The sequence below is a fragment of the Vanessa cardui genome, chromosome 26, assembly GCF_905220365.1.
Source record: "Vanessa cardui chromosome 26, ilVanCard2.1, whole genome shotgun sequence".
NCBI classification, from domain to species: Eukaryota; Metazoa; Arthropoda; class Insecta; order Lepidoptera; family Nymphalidae; genus Vanessa; species Vanessa cardui.
Genome location: NC_061148.1, coordinates 325,852 through 348,961, shown reverse-complemented (window position 1 = coordinate 348,961; position 23,110 = coordinate 325,852). Strand labels below are relative to the sequence as shown.

The following is a 23,110-nucleotide window of genomic DNA, read 5'->3' as shown; positions in this document are numbered from 1 at the left end:
TTTTAAAATTAATTCCTTTATCAAGTCTTAAGCTCTTAGTACCTTTTGGATCTAAACATCAAATCATTGCGACGCAATATGTCATTCTCGATCGGTAAAGCAGATTGCTTACCTCACACTGAGCACACGAAAATAGATCGTAAGGTGATGAACCTTTTCTTACCCCGATTGTACACAGGCTATGTACCTTGGAGTTCAAGCGTGCTTCACAAAAAAACCAATAACGTTTTTATAGATCCAGGTTTGAACCTTAATCCTTAACTTCTGCAGTCTGAATTCGGTGTATGTACCTATTTTATATTCCATTAAAATTTTAACAAAAAGAAAAACCGACTTCAAACAAAACACTATCTTAATGAATATGTACTAAAAAGTAATAAAAATAATTGCGTATTGAACATATTTTTAGAGTCCTCCTCAGTAAAATGAAATGAAAAATATTAGACTACTTAAAAGTCGATTTACGATTATATAACGTAGTTATAGTTATTGCTATATTTGGATTCGGTGTCAGCCAAGAAAACCCTATAGTATATCTATCAAAAAACGGAAAGTGACTCAAATATCCAAAAAACCTATAAATATAAATAAAATTTTAACAAAAAGAAAAACCGACTTCAAACAAAACACTATTTTAAAACAAATGAATATGCACGAAAAAGTAAGAAAAATAATTGCGTATTCAACATATTTTTTAGAGTCTTCCTAAGTTAAATGAAATGAAAAATATTAGACTACTTAAAAGTCGATTAACGATTATATCATGTAGTTATAGTTATTGGTATATTTGGAGCCGGTGTCAGCCACGGTGCCATCCAGTATATTATTGTGTAAAAGGTAATTTGTAAAAAACATATTTGTTAAAGTATTCTCGTGATGTTTTTTGATAGATATACTGTAGGGTTTTATTGGCTGACACCGACTCCAAATATAACAATAATTATAACTACATGATATAATCGTTAATCGACTTTTAAGTAGTCTAATATTTTTCATTTCATTTAACTTAGGAAGACTCTAAAAAATATGTTGAATACGCAATTATTTTTCTTACTTTTTCGTGCATATTCATTTGTTTTAAAATAGTGTTTTGTTTGAAGTCGGTTTTTCTTTTTGTTAAAATTTTATTTATTTTTTGATTTTAAGTGAAGCTGATGTTGACTAACTAATTTTTTTTAATATGGATAGATTAAGCGTTCCGTTTATATAAGTCAGAAACTACTTCGAGGACAATTTCAAAGGAAACTTGCGAATAAAGCAAAAATAGACTTTCGAAAATGCGGATTTAATACGTCACGCGGTGTGAACTACAAGGATCCCTCGAAAGAGCTGTAATCGAACTCAGCAAAAAAACTTTGAAAAAGACCAACTATATTTCGTACATCATATGACATCACATCACATACACAAAATTTGATTAAAGATAGTAAGAAATTCTGCCCCATATCGCACCCTAACTGCGAGCCGTATAGGAGTTCCATCACTACATAGTATAAAACAAAGTCGCTTTCTCTGTTCCTATATCTTTAAATCTACGCAACGGATTTTGATGCGGTTTTTTTTTAAAAGATAGTATGATTCAAGGGGAAGGTTTGTGTATATAATACATGAACAATATAGTAAAGAAACACTGATAATTTTAGAAGTTTGCGATGTGATGTCGTATATAAACAAATTCTGTAGTATATTTAGTATCAGTATTGCACCCGTGCGAAGCCGGGGTGGGTAGCTAGTTGATTATAATATTCGACTATGATAATTACATAAACACCACCACCACAATACGGAAGGTGACTCAAATATCCAAATAACCTATAAATAAAAGATTCGACCGAGTATCGCTAACGTGCTCCTCAGAATTGTTCCGTTCCTTTTCGTTCCGTTACTTTGCCATGGATCCTGTGCTCAGAACCTTACCAAAGCTTCACCAAATTACCCTTGAAGTATATATTTTATAATAAAAAAAGAAATATCAAAATTGGTTAACGTGATTTTCAGTTATTCACCTATTTGTCGCGCATATACATAATGCAAATTTAAGACTTATGTCGTTTTCATATGGATACCATCATCGGAAAAAAATAAAAAAAAATGGGACCCCACGGGAAGCAATACCTTTCAAACAAAAAAAAAAATATCAAAATCGGTCCACCCAGTGAAAAGTTATGAGGTAACAAACATAAAAAAAAAAAAAAAGAAAAAACAGACGAATTGATAACCTCCTCCTTTTTGAAGTCGGTTGAAAACGAGCTCCCAAAGGCAATCCCTTGTGCACCCATTGGTTAATATGCGTTACTTTCATTGACTAAATCAATTCTTAGAATTGCCTTTCACGCCTGATTCGTCTCACTTATCTGTAGCTGTACACATTGACCAATAAGGTTCGAGTATTTTGTTTCGAAGGAGTTATACTCGTGAAATGGACTTTATTGATATGAAATTTCTCGAAATAAGTGAAAGAGTATTTATATATTTATAATTTTAAAAATATATATGACGTTAGTTATAAAAAATGTAATAAAATCTTGTTATTTTAAAATTACACCGCAGTATTTATTCATACGCAATTTCGTTGCGAAATCATTAAACGAATTTCGAACAAAAGTTTTATTTCATATTTTTGTTTTAAAAAATACGAAACATTTTGTAGTAATTATAACAATTATGTTACGAAGGAGAACGCCTACGGCCGATATTTATTTGAGTTACATATTTTTGCGTACATTATCATTTATTAATAGAATATATATCGTCGATCGACAAGGCATATCTTTTAATTATAAATAAATGACATACATTATTTCATATAGGTCGCTGGTTCAGATCCGGCTCGAAGGACCAAAACGATATTTGGGTTTGGTACCACACACCATTTAGAATTGATAGTTTTATGGAGGCCAGGTGGTTTGTGAGTATCGCGTTTAGGTAATGAGAACGACCTGTTTGTTTAAACGCTTTATTGATACTGACTCAATTATATGCTTATGAATGTGTACATACAATGAAATTATGTTAATGTATGGGTGAACCCATGCAAGTATATAAAACATTTTTATTGGAAAAGTATAAAGTACGAATTAAACTTATGACCTTTTACATATAAGTGATGAAAACTTGACTGGATTGAATTTTTTTCTGCTTATTCTAAATCCGGTTAGAACTAGTTAAAACTGACTCTCATACCAGTTCGAACCAAATATAACCGTATATCATAAATAATATGACAAATAAAAACGTACCTCTTTCAGCGGCGGCGAAGTGACAAGCGACGACCGTCAGCAAAACTAGCAAAATTTTCATCACCATCGTGTATATGTGACGCTCACTCACACCATTACAGAAATGCACTACAACACTGACACACAGTGGTTTTCACTTAGAGCTCGGATTTTATTTCATTTCGTCATTCAAACCGCGGGATCTGAAAAAGAAAAAAATATATTTTTAAAGCACTTTCCGTTTAACAAAAACTATTTACTTATCCAGACTCTACATGGTACAATTTTATTTTAAAAGTTTCGAAGTTTTCTTTTACATTCATCGTTGTTTTTGTTTTCTTAGCATTCATTTCATATTATTTATTTAAATATAAAAAGTGCATTTGTTGTCCTGAATATTATAAAAAAGAGGTAAATTAACTTATAAACATGTGTTTATCGATTCTCTTTATTAATTAAGTGATATAAATGTATCTTTTTCATCAATAATGGTCTCATTCGAAATTTAAATTTATTTGTAATTTTCTACAATTATATTTTATTGTTCATTTAAAAGAAATCAAACCGTATCTCAAACTACATAAAGCATAATTTCAAATACAATATTGTAATTGGCTTAACTTTGTATTTGATATTTTTTTAATAAAATTTATTTAAAACAACTTTTCATTATTTATAATCAACATTTAATGTGATATAGAACAAATATTGATTTTGATACGTAATAAGTATATATGTTTTCCTCATTTAAGTAAATACTTGATGTAATACAAAGTGTCCTCGAAATAAACATATTCCTATACAATAATGGCAAAGATTTTTCAAACAAATAACGAGGACCGTCAAAAGCCGTCATTCGACAATTAGCCGAGAAAAAATGTTGCTTCCTCCGGATATTGTTAGTAAATTTCTTTGAAGCGCTTTTGAAACTGAGAATATGAAGAAAACATCGTTCTTGGAAAGAAATCAGAGACATTTATTTAAATTTAATAATGTTTTTGAACGTAACTTACGATTACTCGCTCACGTATTAATATATATGTATAAATAAAAATGCACATATGATATGGCACATTGGTTAGAACGCGTGCAACTCAACCGATTGTTGCGGGTTCAAACCCAGACAAGCACCACAATTTATATGTGCTTTATTGTGTTTATAATTTATCTTATGGCTGACGGTGAAGGAAAACATCGTGAGAAAACCTGCATGTGTCTAATTTCATCGAAATTCTGCCATATGTGCATTCCACCTACCGCATTGGAACAGCGAGGTGGAATATGTTCCAAACCTTCACCTCAACGGGAGAGGAGGTCTTAGGCCAGCAGTGGGAAATTTACAAGTTGTTTTTGTCGATATATTTATATTTAATATTTCATGTGTAGTTATATAATAATTTCTTTTTTAAAAAAGGAATTCCATTTATTTTTTTAAATTGTTAAATAATTTAAGTTATATAAAATAAAAAAAATATATTTTCACTCTTCGATAAAAAGCTCCGCGCGGTCTGAAAGCTCAAAGCTCTGAAGAATGTTACCCGGACATAAATAGACGCATTGCTGGTACTAAGGCTATTCCTGGCGTGGCGTCACACTGACCAGATAAAACGAGTACATTGCGTAAATTAAAACTCTCAAGGATTTTAATCCTATATTTAATCAAAATTTTCCATTAACTATGCTCAGTTTTGCTCAGCTGATATCCTGTTAACAGAAATCATTTGCTAGTTGATGATTACTGACTTTGAATTCTGATTGTGACAGGCAATTATGTTTGTGATTGGTATTTTACATATAGATATATTCATATCATATTTGCTGTTGATATATCTGTATATTATTTTGTGTGTTGCAAAATCTTATCAATTCTGAGACTGGTTTGATTCGAAAAACTAAGACTAGTTTATAAGTACATACAGTACAGCAACAGCCTGTAAATTTCCCACTGTTTTGCTAAGACCTACTCTCTTGGAGGAGAAGGTTTGGAGCATATTCCTGATTGCTCCAATGCGGGTTGGTGGAATACACATGTTGCAGAATTTATATGAAATTAGTCACACACAGGTTTCCTATATTTTCTTTCACCATCAAGCATGACATGAATTATAAACACATATTAAATACATGACAGTTCAGTGTTGCTTTCTGTCCATTGGTTCACCCGTTCTGTCCACTGGGTCATTTCTGCTCTCGATTTCACCAAGTGTGAAATTAAAATAAAATGAATCTGCAAACGGTATCGTGTTAACGCTTTAATTCAACACCTATTGTTATTTCCTTATTTAAATATAAATAAACTCTTTTTATAAATTTATTTACATAGAAAGCTAACGCTTAGAAAAAGCCTTAATTTTTGTTTGCCTCTGCTCACTGACCTTATATAATTTGTTTACAATTCCAACATTTAAAACGTGAAGCGTAAATGTAGACCACGGAATGTTATATAATCTATATAAGGTTATATATATTTACTTGTGTTTTATTTAACCTCGCTGGTCAAGTCTATAAGTTAATAAATCTAGAGGTCCTAGGTTCAAATTCAAGGCCAGTGGTGAAATTTGTACATTGTTTTGCACACACATGCTTGCTCTAGGATATAGCACAGTGGGAAAAGAATCAAAAAAAACACAGTTGGAGCATGCTTAAACTTTTTTTATGCTATTGGTTGGCGGACGGTTGGGCCACCTGATGGTAAGTGGTCACTTTGTAAGTATAATTTCATATTGTTATCATATGTAATATGTGAATTGCTTGTTACTTTTATGACACGTTCACGACACATTCTGAATTAATGTTTGACGACCTCCGTGGTCGAATGGTGTGTGCACCAGTTTTCATGGGTACGCCACTCCGAGGTCCCGGGTTCGATTCCCGGACGAGTCAATATAGATTATCATTAGTTTTCTATGTTGTCTTGGGTCTGGGTGTTTGTGGTACCGTCGTTACTTCTGATTTTACATAGCACAAGTGCTTTAGCTACTTACATTGGGATCAGAGTAATGTATGTGATGTTGTCTCATATATTTATATTTATATTTATTCATCTGAATTTCTAAATACAGTATAGTAAAGTTATTATTTAATTTAAATAAAGAATAATTAATTTAAATCTCACGTTAAAAAGATTAGTTAATGAAACGTACGCGGAAAAGATTATAATAAAAGATAAAAAATGAGTTCGCTCTTATAGATTTTCAAGCAGGATAATTAATAGCGCAGTGGTATCCAATTACGTATGTACTGTTGAAAAAGAGCCACTACTGAGCGACTTGTCGATTCTATTTAATATAATATATTTTCCGAACGGATAAGTAGCTGTACATTTCATTTTGTATCATGATAATTCAATAATGGATGTATTATGAGACTGCTTGAATAAGGAATATTTTTATTTCTATATTGTCTTATTGATAGAGTTGGTTTATTTCTTTTTTAATTATATATATTGTAAGGAGTTTTCATGTATATGAAAGGAGTTTTTATGCATCGCCAATAATATGATGGAAAAATAACTCGGAAGTATTGTGAGATTTGTCTGGTTATCGGTGGTACGGACGATGGTGGTAATTGGGGTTTGTCGTGATTAAGGTCACGTGCGCCATTTTGATTTGACTTGATGTTATTTTATTATTAAAGTTTGCAGTATTTGTTTGTGATACTCTTTGTGTATTACCGCGCTTCCTTCTGGCTGCTAAAAATATGTATAAATTATTTATTTGGTGTTTACGTCTTCTATAATATTTCGTTAGATTATCTTACCTGTATTTTAACACGCGGGTACAGCCACGGACAGTTACTAGCTTACGATAAAAATCTTTCGTAGAAAAATAAATCGATTATTTTACCTAGTTAAAATGTGGACGGTTTATATCAGGGATTCTTTTTTGAAAATGTGTTTTGTAAATTTAGACTTAATTTGGTTTCTGATAAAACATTTTATCCTCAACAGTTAAAATATAATTCTATGAATCTCCCAAATTAAATACCTTTTCAGGGAAAGTTTTGGATTAACGAAGTTTTCATTAGAGGTCTACATTGAAGCGGGTTTGCTAAGACATATACATATACGCAGGAGAGAAAATCACACAAATATATTTGTACATTCTTGATTCTTGGTATTCTATTTCGAATTATTTAGATTTTTACGAAGAGTTCGATTGTAGGACACACGAATGTTTTTATATAATGTATTCTATCTATTATTATCACTATATTATTAAAGGTAGGTCTTGATATAATTGTGTATCATAACACAAATATGAACATCATAAGACAGACTGCTAGGTGTGTATTTAGAATGGGAGTTTCATAGGGATCAATTTTGGTTCCATATCTTTATTTGGTATATATAAATGATCTTACATTGTAATTTATGGCCGTGGGAATGGTACTTGACTGGTGTTAAAATGAATTAATAGGTAGGATTCATAAACTTTTCAAATAAGTCGACCCTGGTATGGCCCAAAATATATTGAAGCTTCAAATGTATTGAAGCCATATGATCAACGCAGGAATAAATTTTAAGGTAATAAGTGTAAAGTTTAATTCATTTTTATTGAAACATTTCATATATTTATAAATATCTACTGCTATAAATATCATATGACTTCAAACAACGAAGTGCTCTGTAAAAAGAAACTCGAAGCTCCGCAAAACGGGAGCGTAAATTGGAGTGTAATAATTAAAAAATGTATAGAATACAATAATAACAACAGCCTGTAAATTTCCTATTGCTGGACTAAGGCCTCCACTACCTTTGAGGAGAAAGTTTACATATGCCACGCTGTTCCAATGCGGTTTCATGGCATAAACACATGACAGAGTTTCTATGAAATTAGACACATGCTACTTTCCTTGTGATGCTTTTCTTTAACGCCGAGCACGAGATGAATTTATATACACAAATTAAGCACATGAATATTCAGTGGTGCCTAGGTTTGAACCCGCAATTATCAGTTAAGATGCACGCGTTCTAACCACTGGGCCAAAATTAAAACCATCATGAGTCGCATTTCAAAATTTCACACGTGAGTAACGCTGGCCTTACAAAATCACGCTGCCTTTGCAAAATAAGGTCTGTGAAAACTTTTGCATTAAACGGTAGCCTTCCGTTCCGTAGTTACAATTTCCTAACAATTCAAAATAACCATAATAACCTTTCTATCCGGTTTCATAGACAATTATTTAGTATCCGCGCTTTGGTTTCGTACAGCGCCACAATTATTATAATAGGTCAATTTATAGTTTATCTCTTCCTGTGAAGAAAACATCTTGAGTCCAGCTGGGTTTTTAGTCCAGCGTCAGGATTTGTAGACTGCTACTTTCTTTACCTTAATATTATATTGATTATTCTTATTTTCGCCTAGTTTTTTTTTGTTATCAGTACCCATTAATACATAAATTGCATTAAAATAATAAAGGTATGGTCAAGTTGTGTTAGTGCATTGTGTACTTATTATCAATTTAGAATAAAAAAAGCTGTATTGAAACAAGCAAAAAGAACAATTGCATACAAGTAGATAAATAAAATACTATAATACATCACGTCAAAAGAGCTGATATTACCCAGTGGTTAGACCGGGTACATCTGAACCGATAATCTCGGATTGAAACGAAATTCTACTACATGTGATTCCAACAAACATTGGAGAAGCGTGCTCCAAACCTTCTTTTCGAATGGAGAAGAGGCCTTAGTCCCACAGTGGGAAATTTATGTTGTTTTAAAATAATAGTAATAAATATAGTAAAAATGTAGTTTAGGAAGACATAGGAAATTCGAGCAATCGACGAATGGCGTGAAACGCTGCCGTCCGCTTGCGAGCACGAGAGCTTCATCTAAAAGAACTTACTTGAACCGGTTTATATAAAAAAAGGTTGTTATATTTATATATATAAAGTTCAAAGTCCAATTCTATAGACATAAAAGAAAATGTGCCCCAGATAAGCACCGTATAACAATGACAATAATTTTGGTTTTTCTTATTAATAACAATCAATTGTCAAAAAATAAATTAATTGAATATTTAAACTTGTTGCGGTCGAGAGTATCAACAATCATTATTAATGACCCATTCAGAGTTTAATATTGCGGTGGCGGTTTGTGTGATCGAAATTTATTTTTCGAAGTTAGGCTTACAATGAATGTGAAGTATCGGAAGATTACTCGTATATTCAAAGAAGGCTAGCAATGTATTCCAGACAGAGTTATTACAAACAGAAATCAAGTATATAAAGAATCAGTACATAATACATGCCCCTAAATCCACAACCTTTAAATAAAATTCAGGTGTGTCATATTTTGGATACATTGTATACATACATTGGTACGAATAAATAAACATTGTATTTTTATATCGTAAAGTGTTATAATGTAATTAGTTAATATAAAGTTTAGGACTTTGTCCAAGTAAGTTTGGTTTAGTACCAGCACTGATGACGTATTAAAACACGTCAAGTATAAATACTTAGTATTGTTCTGTTAGTATAACTACCAAGGTCATAATATCCCATTTCCAAAACGACCAAATATCTATTGGTTTTGGTGGCACTTACGATTAGGCAACTCTACTTCAGTACCTTTCTTATCATTACGGTTAGATCTTTAAATTTACGCAACGGATTTTGATGCGGTTTTTTGTTAATGGATAGAGTAATTCGAGAGGAAGGATTTCGTACACAATACATAGACAATATAGTAAAGAAATACTGATAATTTCATTAGTTTCCCGTGTGATGTCATAAATAAACAAATTCTGTAGTATATTTAATATCAGTATTGCACTCATGCAAAGCCGGGTCGATATGTTAAGCTCGGGAATATGTAACTAAATCCCTGATGTAATTAAAATAATAATCAGACAGGATGCTATAATTTTTTCACAATATAATTATTTAATCTTGGAATAGTACTTCCATCATAAAATTCATGTACAATTCTCGGGCGGTGAGCTCATGCACAGATGATAAATAATAGAACGCCGGCGATACGATGCACGACCTATATAATCTTTAATATATTTGTGCTCGGAGCGAGTGGTTTTGAGACGTTTACACGATACCGTTTCGTTGTAACCTTGCATTTTAATGAACTGCAGGAGCATGAGCTTCCCGCTTGTCACGTCATCAGGCTAAATTTAGACACGGTGAATCTATGAAGCGAAGCTTATCTAGCAATTAACTGACGCCAACAAAACGCACTTTAACAATTTATAAAAATAAGTCTCGTTTATAGGTAATACTAGTTGTCGCCTGTTTCTTCGCGTTTTAGGGGTTTGGTTGTCATGTGTTAGGCAAAATGTAGCCAATGTCCTTCCTAGGAATTCAAATTTGCTTAATACCAAATTTAATGAAATTTGTTTTTTCGGTGGTTAGGTAATGAAAGAGCGACAGATAGACAGAGTTACTTTCACATTTATAATATTAGTATAAATTATATAACATGCTCCTTCAGTATTAAGGTGGAGTAGGTACCTATCACATACAAAGTTATCTAACATAACTGTATTTTTAAATTTTGAAAAAGAGTAACTACTGAGTTTCTTGTCGGTTCTTCTCGGTTGAATATACTTCACTTAATATAGTTGTTAAATGACAAGTCGATAGTGGTTGTAAAAGCTTACTCATATAAAGTATATTTTGATTTGGTTTAATTTGAGTGAGACAGTAACAATCACAATAAAAAAATGTATGCATCATATCAACAAGACTATATGGTATCAAATTCAACTCAATTGTACGTATGGTTTGGTATTGTGTAGGGTTATATGGTATGGAACTTTATTTTTTTCAGTATTAAGGTGGAGTAGGTACCTATTACATACATAGTTAACTAACATAACTGTATTTTTAAATGTTGAAAAAGAGTAACTACTGAGTTTCTTGTCGGTTCTTCTCGGTTGAATATACTTCACTTAATATAGTTGTTAAATGACAAGTTGATAGTGGTTGTAAAAGCTTACTCATATAAAGTATATTTTGATTTGGTTTAATTTGAGTGAGACAGTAACAATCACAATAAAAAAATGTATGCATCATATCAACAAGACTATATGGTATCAAATTCAACTCAATGGTACGTATGGTTTGGTATTGTGTAGGGTTATATGGTATGGAACTTTATTTTTTTCACCGAAAGTAAAAAATAGTCACTGTATTGTATACAAAGTCTGGGTCACGATTGTCCGGCGTGGTTTCAGTACAGGTGCTTATTGAATGTTAACCGAGTAATTTCAGATAAGTGCCCAGTATTTCAACGTTCAGTGCTGTGATTTGTCATATAATTACTTGTAACTTTACGTGACTATTTAAAAATAGAGTAATTTTTTCTGGCATTTGTCACATTTTGTTTCAAAGCTAAAATAATTTAAAAATCAAAATCGGAACTAAGTCGATTTAGTTCGAAAACCGATCCGACCTTGAAACTTTACACTCATTGCATATAAAGATGTTTTATTTTGATTTAAAAATAAATCGTATGCAACTCTGTTGCATAAGTTAAAGGGCATTCGTTTCTAGACTATATAGAAAATTAACATTAAAGAAGTTTCACTTATTTACAATAAATATTAATCGTATCGATATATTGTAAACGGGTCACACTTTGAAACCATCACATTATGTGAATATATTTGTCAAATAGGCCGTTACGTAGGAATTATTGGTAACAGTGACAGTTGACCGTGATTGCTGATATGAATAATGATTGCTTTTCGGCAGATCTGTTTGGTAACTGGCGTCGGATCAGAGTGACATTGCACTGTTCACAAAACCTAAACAGATATACGTCACTAAAGACTATTTACATATTAAAGTCATTTTCATTTGGAAATATTACTTGACGTTTAATAAAATGTATGAGCTGAGATGGCCCAGTGGCTAGAACGCATACATCTTAATCGATCATTTCGGGTTCAAACCCAGGCAAGCACCACTATATAATTAGCAATATACGCATTTTTTTTTATAGGTAGCAAATGTACCACGTGATGGTCAGTGGTCACCACAGCTTTGTCTTATCTGGATGGTGACCATCGGTTTTGTGGGAATGGTTGATATTTTTTACAGCGCCAAAGATCTTCCATCTATTACTTAAAAAAAAAAATGTTGAACACAAAAAAGATAAGGTACAATAAAACTAATAGGACAAATTATGAAAGCAAATCTTTAGAATTAAATAATACCAATTTCAAATTTAAATTTAAAGTAAAACACTTTTTTATTCTTCCGCCGAAACAAATAAATTATTAGACATAGCTAATCCGAGCAGAAGTTATGTTGTTGTGTATGTCGCTTATTATGGTGGCGGTTGAACTAGTTAGGAATGTGGACTCCGCCAAAGAACCGCAAACAACCACAAGTAATTAAAAATAAACTAGTATATTAACCCTTGAATAATTTCTAGCTCTTATTATATACTAACAAAGCGATGGAACGATTATGATAGAATAATTGTTTTTATTTTTTTAAGTGCGAAAAGTATTCGTTCATTGGCATCACGTTATAGTAGATGTAAGGCCAAGGTTCCAGATTTAAATGCCGTGTTAGACAGATGGGCAGCAATTGTATTTTTCTATTGAAAAATTTTCAATAACAGCTTGGAATCTGAAAGTATTCCATAGTAGTAGATTCCAATGTATTTACAGTTTGCCAACATATGCAAGTTAATAAATTAGAACAAGTGCAAGTTGGATTTGCGCACGAAGGGTGCTGTACCACTGACTAGTTAAACAATATCAAGCGAAAATATCCAAAAAATGAAGTTTCTGGTACGGTAACCCCCTTTAAAATTTTATTTCATGTTTAGTATTTATTATTATAGCGGCAACAGAAATATATAATTTGCGAAAAGTTCAAACGTCTAGCGATCGAAAATAGCTGAGATGGCCCAGTGGTTAGAACACGTGCATCTTAACCGATGATTGCGGGTTCAAACCCAGGCAAGCACCACTATATATATGTGCTTAATTTGTGTTCATAATTCATCTCGTGCTCGGCGGTGAAGGAAAACATCGTGAGGAAACCTGCATGTGTCTAATTTCATCGAAATTCTGCCACATGTGCTTTCCACCAACCCGCATTGGAACAGCGTGGTGGAATATGTTCCAAACCCTCTCCTTAATGGCAGAGGAGGCCTTATCCCAGCAGTGGGAAATTTACAGGCTGTTACTTTACTTTACTTTACTAGCTATTGCGATTCTTAAGATACAGCCTGGTGACAGACAGACGGACGGATGGGTATGTAACCCTAAAAATAATGTGAATCGAATTATAAACACGCTATAACACGAACTAATCGGTTACCACCAAACATTATATCGAAGTTATTTCATAAATATGTTAATTACGCACGTGATGTATTGAATTCCGGCATCAATTCAGTGCATATTATAATATGATATTGCGTTACCTTGATTTAATTAATTCGATTGAGTAACTTAATGGTGCAGCAAATATCGATAGCGAATTAATTAATCGAAATGGCAAAATAATAAAATCATAAGCAACTTGCACGTGCGTGCGAATTGACATTTAGGTAGGTGACCTGTTTACCTGTCAATGCTACAGGTCTAAACGATGTTCTTCAAGAGCTTTGGAACATTTCTACCACTCCTGTAATAGGGGATAGTAATCGTGTTAGATAGTGGTAATAAAACATTCATGCTAAAGAATATTCGCTGTAATGAATAAATGATTGTTGGATTGGCATTGAAATAAATAATTTGTATGCCAAATGCCAATGTTCTACTATAAGAACTTTCTCCTATCTCAGAAAGAAAATCATATTTATTAGGTTCTCTTATATAACTTATTAAGCATTTTAAATAATGATTTACTTGATACGCAGCTAAAAATATATATACAAGCAACAATCTTCCCGCCACTACGAGTATCTGTTAATGTTAGTATTGCCAGATTAAAAATATAATGCTTAATATACAAAGTGTAAAGTGTAATAATACTTCATAAAATATACTAATTAGTTGTATCGTTTAAATAATAATTAATTTGGTTTGGTTTGTTTAAATTTTTTAAAGACGTATCTAAATGAAATAAGGAAAATCAACGGTAAAGGAACAATCGGATTCCAGCTTAAGCGTCTTGACTGGCAGCTCGCTGCGCACGTGGTTTAGCCAGTAACGCATTTGATCATGTGTGCGTCCTATATATGGTCCTATATGTGGTATATATATGGTCTAGCTGACCGGACAGGTTCAAACACTTCGAGAATTTGCTACGAGCGCAACGGATTCAGGACGCATACTGCGCCGCCCATAAATGGTATAGCTTCAAATGAATATAATAGCACGAAATATATAACAATAACAACAACCTATAAATTTCCCACTGCTGGGCTAAGGCCTTTCTCCCTTTGAAGGGAAGTTGGTATTGTTTTGTAACAATTGTGATAGTGGTAACTGGTGAATCTAATTCGTGAGCTTCTAGTGTATTAAATCATAGTTGTAAAATGAAAGCCTGTAAATTAAAAGAACTAACTGATAATCTTAGCTGATAATGTTTTGATGACAATACATATTTCTCTATTCTTATATAGGTAGACTGTAAACCGGGGTAGCTGATGGTTAGTAGTTGCAACTGCCTGTATATATTGGACACTGTAACAAAAAATATATTTTTTAAATTGTAAAAGCAACAGGCGTATAATCCCTTGTGGCCGGTATTTTTAAACGTTAAAAAAGAGTAGTAACTTCTGATTTTGTTGCCGGTTCTTCTCGGTAGAATCAACTTTCCGAACCGGTGGTAGCTTCATTAATTGTAAACGATTCCAAAGTGCTTGTAAAAGCCTACTTGAATAAAGTTTAGTTTGATTGATAGATTGATCGATAGGCACAATCATCCCTAAAACTGGAATACAACGATACTAAGCATTGCTGATGACGATTTTGTGATAAATGCAATCCACCGAAGCAGGTTTGCAGGTAGCCTTGCCACCAATAATTCCAACCTAACAAAAAATGTAGTTCAACCTAGAATGATGCCACTGTAGGAGATATATAGTGATGCTTTTCAATGGCTACTCGAAAACCATCGAGTTACAGCTCATTGGGGTGGACACGATGACCATAAGTCACATTGATAAAATCGTGTTTTACCCGCAACTGTTATTTATTACCGATTAAATTTAGTGATACCATTACTAAATTAATTTCATAATTAACAGATTAAAAACTCCTACATTAAAAAAACACACATAAACAGAATATTGATTCCATGGATTGTTAACATCAAATTCACTATAAATTCTTTTCAATAAATAACATGGTATAAGAATCAGAAGTGGTAATTTATTAAAAATAATCTACCAACAAAACACTCTTATTTTATGTTGTAACAAAATAAAGAATTTAACAATAACTTTTATTAAACTGGCTGTCGATAATAACAATTAGCGAAATATTAATTATCTATCGTGCCGACAGCATGATGACCGTCCAGCGCGAGCTGATAAGTGGACCCTTGTCTTGGAATTGCACACCTTATATAGCCTGTAGCAGGTAGGCTAGTGTATTAGGGATGACAATAGTATAAAATATAAAAATCAAGGAATACTAACAACAGGTACTAATTCCATCGTCGTGATTTATTTATAGTATTCGCCCGCGTTTTCTTTCGCGTTTTAGTGTGTTGGTTGTCATGTGTGAGGCAAAAAAGTAGCCTTTTCTTGGAGTTCAAGATTGCTTCATACCAAATTTTATAAAATTCGATTCAGCGGTTCGGCCGTGAAAGAGCGAAAGATATATAGACAAACAGAGTTACTTAACTAACTACTACTTGCTAAAACATACCAAGCTAATTATCTTAACAAATCTAACATTGATTACAGAATAATTTCTAATAAGGCTAATATTTCAATTACAATAAGGATATAAAGTATTGGATATGACGAGTCGACAGAACCCACAAATCCTAATACCGCTCTGTAAGCTGTTCCACAAGTAAAGCGCTGAAGCGATTAAATGTTTATATGCATATTGAAGGTGAAAACAAATCCAGCGGCTTTTGAAATAATATTAAATTATAGAAATGAAACGCCTTTTAAGATTCATTTTCTTCAAGGTCCTTTGGAGTACTGCTGTTTTGGACGTAGAATTTCTGATGTGTACCAAACACATCAGAAATTCTACGTCCAAAACAGCAGTACTCAATCTTGTTGTGTTCCGGTTTCAAGGTTGAGCAAGTGTAACTACAGTCACAAGAGACATAACATCTTCGTGCCCAAGGTAATGGAACTTTGGAAATGTAAGGATAGTATTGCTTTTCATTTGCCTGTCATACGAAAAGAAATATCCCATCTGTTTCTCGCACAGATCCTCTCAGTTGGGCGATATCTATCAACAAACGGTATAAAATAAACAAAACATTAAAAATAGTATTAGTTATTAAAGACTAGTAAGGATCTAGTGTCATTAATTTCTTACATTTCTGTATCATTCAGAGAATCATGTGTGAAAGACAAAATCATGTACATCCAAATCTATCGGATGAACTTCTACCAATTGTGTATCAGCTCGCACTTTATACGTTTTGTGGAATATATTCCAATTATTTTCAACTACAATTTTCAACTAAACATATTTACTAACTAAACATAGTAACACACACACAAAAGTAACTAAACATAGTTACGGTACAAGCTAAAAGCAATAGCTTTTAGCTTGTACCGTAACCAATATAAAATAGTTGACCAACTGGTACACAGGTGCCTTGGAATTGTGATTGGTTGCATTTTATGTAAAACGTAAGCATTAGTCTCAGCCATTTCTTTCCGATTTTGTGATACTTTCAATATAATAAACATTTGTAACTCCTCTTTTTGATAATTAAATATATCCTTTTTGTACGATTAAAATAAGTTTTTGTAATTTATTCGAAATCATAATAACTCTTAAATATGATTTTAATACGAAGCTAAATAATAATTCTTTTGCAAAGTTTTGAAACAAATTTTCCAATGCAACAGCCTTTCATTCTGTCTTCTGAGTTGCACGTAATACAATACAAATTCCTAGAATTACAGTTACTAATAACTACATCAAAAAGTGTGTATGTCGATTTTCATGGGTACGCCACTCCGAGGTCTCGGGTTGGATCCGGCCGAGTCGATGTAGAAAAAGTTCATTAGTTTTCTACGTTGTCTTGGGTCTGGGTGTTTGTGGTGCCGTCGTTACTTCGTATTGTTTAATTATTTATTTATATATTTAATTATTGTAATTCATAGTCTTAAAACAAACAGTGTATTTCTGTGAACTTAAAATTTATTTCATACATTAACCTTATCTTTTATTATCTTTTAACGTATAGAGATAAACATTCCCATTTCTATAGAGATTTTCATCCACCTAAGATAAATAGAAAGTTGCTCGGTGCTGGTCATGCAACAATTCATTTCGACATAGCCTTTTAGTGGAACGTTTCATTTTTATAAATATCAAAAAAGCCGTCAGTGAGAATCGCAACAAAGAGACGACAAAGGTTTTGTGTATATTTTAAAATGGGGACGCAGTTTCGAAATTGTTAAGTATTTCAACGACAGTAGTTTTTTGAAGATACTAGATATTACGAGGGGTCCTTCCACGGTAAGAATGGACTAGTGGATTGAAAACATGCTTCTTGATTGGAGATCGTGGGCTCATCTAGGAGTTAGGACCACAGATGTTTAACTTGATGATATAGATACGATGGTAATTACTTATCATCTGGTGATTTTTTAGTTTTTTGAAGATAGTTGGATGTAGGTGGTCCAAATCATTATCTCATGGTTAGTGGTCACCATCGCGAATTGGTTCTGTAAGAAGCATTAACTATACCTTACATCAATAACGTGATCCAATCCACCAAAGTTGGTCACTAAGATATTATATCCATTATAACTGTAGCAAGTAATACTGGCTCACCTACCCACCATAACAATTGCAAGTATTGCTGCTTGACGGTAGAATATATGTGGGTGGTACCTACTCAGTCGGGTTTGCACAAAACCTCACCAAATGAAAGTAATTCTGATCATTACCCCAAAGCGAATTAACTCACTTCTAGGGGACAACAAATGACCCACCCCCCCATTTACCCCCTATTTACTTAGGCACCCAAATGAAAAATAATAATTTCCATAAAATATTATTATCGACGGGCCAAAACAAGACTATATGGTATCAAATTCAACTCAATTGTACGTATGGTTTGGTATTGTGTAGGGTTATATGGTATGGAACTTTATTTTTTTCAGTATTAAGGTGGAGTAGGTACCTATTACATACATAGTTAACTAACATAACTGTATTTTTAAATGTTGAAAAAGAGTAACTACTGAGTTTCTTGTCGGTTCTTCTCGGTTGAATATACTTCACTTAATATAGTTGTTAAATGACAAGTTGATAGTGGTTGTAAAAGCTTACTCATATAAAGTATATTTTGATTTGGTTTAATTTGAGTGAGACAGTAACAATCACAATAAAAAAATGTATGCATCATATCAACAAGACTATATGGTATCAAATTCAACTCAATGGTACGTATGGTTTGGTATTGTGTAGGGTTATATGGTATGGAACTTTATTTTTTTCACCGAAAGTAAAAAATAGTCACTGTATTGTATACAAAGTCTGGGTCACGATTGTCCGGCGTGGTTTCAGTACAGGTGCTTATTGAATGTTAACCGAGTAATTTCAGATAAGTGCCCAGTATTTCAACGTTCAGTGCTGTGATTTGTCATATAATTACTTGTAACTTTACGTGACTATTTAAAAATAGAGTAATTTTTTCTGGCATTTGTCACATTTTGTTTCAAAGCTAAAATAATTTAAAAATCAAAATCGGAACTAAGTCGATTTAGTTCGAAAACCGATCCGACCTTGAAACTTTACACTCATTGCATATAAAGATGTTTTATTTTGATTTAAAAATAAATCGTATGCAACTCTGTTGCATAAGTTAAAGGGCATTCGTTTCTAGACTATATAGAAAATTAACATTAAAGAAGTTTCACTTATTTACAATAAATATTAATCGTATCGATATATTGTAAACGGGTCACACTTTGAAACCATCACATTATGTGAATATATTTGTCAAATAGGCCGTTACGTAGGAATTATTGGTAACAGTGACAGTTGACCGTGATTGCTGATATGAATAATGATTGCTTTTCGGCAGATCTGTTTGGTAACTGGCGTCGGATCAGAGTGACATTGCACTGTTCACAAAACCTAAACAGATATACGTCACTAAAGACTATTTACATATTAAAGTCATTTTCATTTGGAAATATTACTTGACGTTTAATAAAATGTATGAGCTGAGATGGCCCAGTGGCTAGAACGCATACATCTTAATCGATCATTTCGGGTTCAAACCCAGGCAAGCACCACTATATAATTAGCAATATACGCATTTTTTTTTATAGGTAGCAAATGTACCACGTGATGGTCAGTGGTCACCACAGCTTTGTCTTATCTGGATGGTGACCATCGGTTTTGTGGGAATGGTTGATATTTTTTACAGCGCCAAAGATCTTCCATCTATTACTTAAAAAAAAAAATGTTGAACACAAAAAAGATAAGGTACAATAAAACTAATAGGACAAATTATGAAAGCAAATCTTTAGAATTAAATAATACCAATTTCAAATTTAAATTTAAAGTAAAACACTTTTTTATTCTTCCGCCGAAACAAATAAATTATTAGACATAGCTAATCCGAGCAGAAGTTATGTTGTTGTGTATGTCGCTTATTATGGTGGCGGTTGAACTAGTTAGGAATGTGGACTCCGCCAAAGAACCGCAAACAACCACAAGTAATTAAAAATAAACTAGTATATTAACCCTTGAATAATTTCTAGCTCTTATTATATACTAACAAAGCGATGGAACGATTATGATAGAATAATTGTTTTTATTTTTTTAAGTGCGAAAAGTATTCGTTCATTGGCATCACGTTATAGTAGATGTAAGGCCAAGGTTCCAGATTTAAATGCCGTGTTAGACAGATGGGCAGCAATTGTATTTTTCTATTGAAAAATTTTCAATAACAGCTTGGAATCTGAAAGTATTCCATAGTAGTAGATTCCAATGTATTTACAGTTTGCCAACATATGCAAGTTAATAAATTAGAACAAGTGCAAGTTGGATTTGCGCACGAAGGGTGCTGTACCACTGACTAGTTAAACAATATCAAGCGAAAATATCCAAAAAATGAAGTTTCTGGTACGGTAACCCCCTTTAAAATTTTATTTCATGTTTAGTATTTATTATTATAGCGGCAACAGAAATATATAATTTGCGAAAAGTTCAAACGTCTAGCGATCGAAAATAGCTGAGATGGCCCAGTGGTTAGAACACGTGCATCTTAACCGATGATTGCGGGTTCAAACCCAGGCAAGCACCACTATATATATGTGCTTAATTTGTGTTCATAATTCATCTCGTGCTCGGCGGTGAAGGAAAACATCGTGAGGAAACCTGCATGTGTCTAATTTCATCGAAATTCTGCCACATGTGCTTTCCACCAACCCGCATTGGAACAGCGTGGTGGAATATGTTCCAAACCCTCTCCTTAATGGCAGAGGAGGCCTTATCCCAGCAGTGGGAAATTTACAGGCTGTTACTTTACTTTACTTTACTAGCTATTGCGATTCTTAAGATACAGCCTGGTGACAGACAGACGGACGGATGGGTATGTAACCCTAAAAATAATGTGAATCGAATTATAAACACGCTATAACACGAACTAATCGGTTACCACCAAACATTATATCGAAGTTATTTCATAAATATGTTAATTACGCACGTGATGTATTGAATTCCGGCATCAATTCAGTGCATATTATAATATGATATTGCGTTACCTTGATTTAATTAATTCGATTGAGTAACTTAATGGTGCAGCAAATATCGATAGCGAATTAATTAATCGAAATGGCAAAATAATAAAATCATAAGCAACTTGCACGTGCGTGCGAATTGACATTTAGGTAGGTGACCTGTTTACCTGTCAATGCTACAGGTCTAAACGATGTTCTTCAAGAGCTTTGGAACATTTCTACCACTCCTGTAATAGGGGATAGTAATCGTGTTAGATAGTGGTAATAAAACATTCATGCTAAAGAATATTCGCTGTAATGAATAAATGATTGTTGGATTGGCATTGAAATAAATAATTTGTATGCCAAATGCCAATGTTCTACTATAAGAACTTTCTCCTATCTCAGAAAGAAAATCATATTTATTAGGTTCTCTTATATAACTTATTAAGCATTTTAAATAATGATTTACTTGATACGCAGCTAAAAATATATATACAAGCAACAATCTTCCCGCCACTACGAGTATCTGTTAATGTTAGTATTGCCAGATTAAAAATATAATGCTTAATATACAAAGTGTAAAGTGTAATAATACTTCATAAAATATACTAATTAGTTGTATCGTTTAAATAATAATTAATTTGGTTTGGTTTGTTTAAATTTTTTAAAGACGTATCTAAATGAAATAAGGAAAATCAACGGTAAAGGAACAATCGGATTCCAGCTTAAGCGTCTTGACTGGCAGCTCGCTGCGCACGTGGTTTAGCCAGTAACGCATTTGATCATGTGTGCGTCCTATATATGGTCCTATATGTGGTATATATATGGTCTAGCTGACCGGACAGGTTCAAACACTTCGAGAATTTGCTACGAGCGCAACGGATTCAGGACGCATACTGCGCCGCCCATAAATGGTATAGCTTCAAATGAATATAATAGCACGAAATATATAACAATAACAACAACCTATAAATTTCCCACTGCTGGGCTAAGGCCTTTCTCCCTTTGAAGGGAAGTTGGTATTGTTTTGTAACAATTGTGATAGTGGTAACTGGTGAATCTAATTCGTGAGCTTCTAGTGTATTAAATCATAGTTGTAAAATGAAAGCCTGTAAATTAAAAGAACTAACTGATAATCTTAGCTGATAATGTTTTGATGACAATACATATTTCTCTATTCTTATATAGGTAGACTGTAAACCGGGGTAGCTGATGGTTAGTAGTTGCAACTGCCTGTATATATTGGACACTGTAACAAAAAATATATTTTTTAAATTGTAAAAGCAACAGGCGTATAATCCCTTGTGGCCGGTATTTTTAAACGTTAAAAAAGAGTAGTAACTTCTGATTTTGTTGCCGGTTCTTCTCGGTAGAATCAACTTTCCGAACCGGTGGTAGCTTCATTAATTGTAAACGATTCCAAAGTGCTTGTAAAAGCCTACTTGAATAAAGTTTAGTTTGATTGATAGATTGATCGATAGGCACAATCATCCCTAAAACTGGAATACAACGATACTAAGCATTGCTGATGACGATTTTGTGATAAATGCAATCCACCGAAGCAGGTTTGCAGGTAGCCTTGCCACCAATAATTCCAACCTAACAAAAAATGTAGTTCAACCTAGAATGATGCCACTGTAGGAGATATATAGTGATGCTTTTCAATGGCTACTCGAAAACCATCGAGTTACAGCTCATTGGGGTGGACACGATGACCATAAGTCACATTGATAAAATCGTGTTTTACCCGCAACTGTTATTTATTACCGATTAAATTTAGTGATACCATTACTAAATTAATTTCATAATTAACAGATTAAAAACTCCTACATTAAAAAAACACACATAAACAGAATATTGATTCCATGGATTGTTAACATCAAATTCACTATAAATTCTTTTCAATAAATAACATGGTATAAGAATCAGAAGTGGTAATTTATTAAAAATAATCTACCAACAAAACACTCTTATTTTATGTTGTAACAAAATAAAGAATTTAACAATAACTTTTATTAAACTGGCTGTCGATAATAACAATTAGCGAAATATTAATTATCTATCGTGCCGACAG

The 23,110-nt window shown here is 32.9% G+C and overlaps 1 protein-coding gene across 1 annotated transcript in view; it reads right to left on the bottom strand.

Moving 5' to 3' along the window:
* Positions 1-23,110, bottom strand: part of LOC124540759 (hemicentin-1) — a 476,965-nt gene that overhangs the window by 420,255 nt on the left and 33,600 nt on the right. Inside the window, exon 2 of the mRNA XM_047118466.1 lies at positions 3,240-3,421. Coding sequence (XP_046974422.1) covers positions 3,240-3,306 — 67 coding nt within the window. The 5' untranslated portion in view covers positions 3,307-3,421. The remainder of the gene's footprint in view (positions 1-3,239; positions 3,422-23,110) is intronic.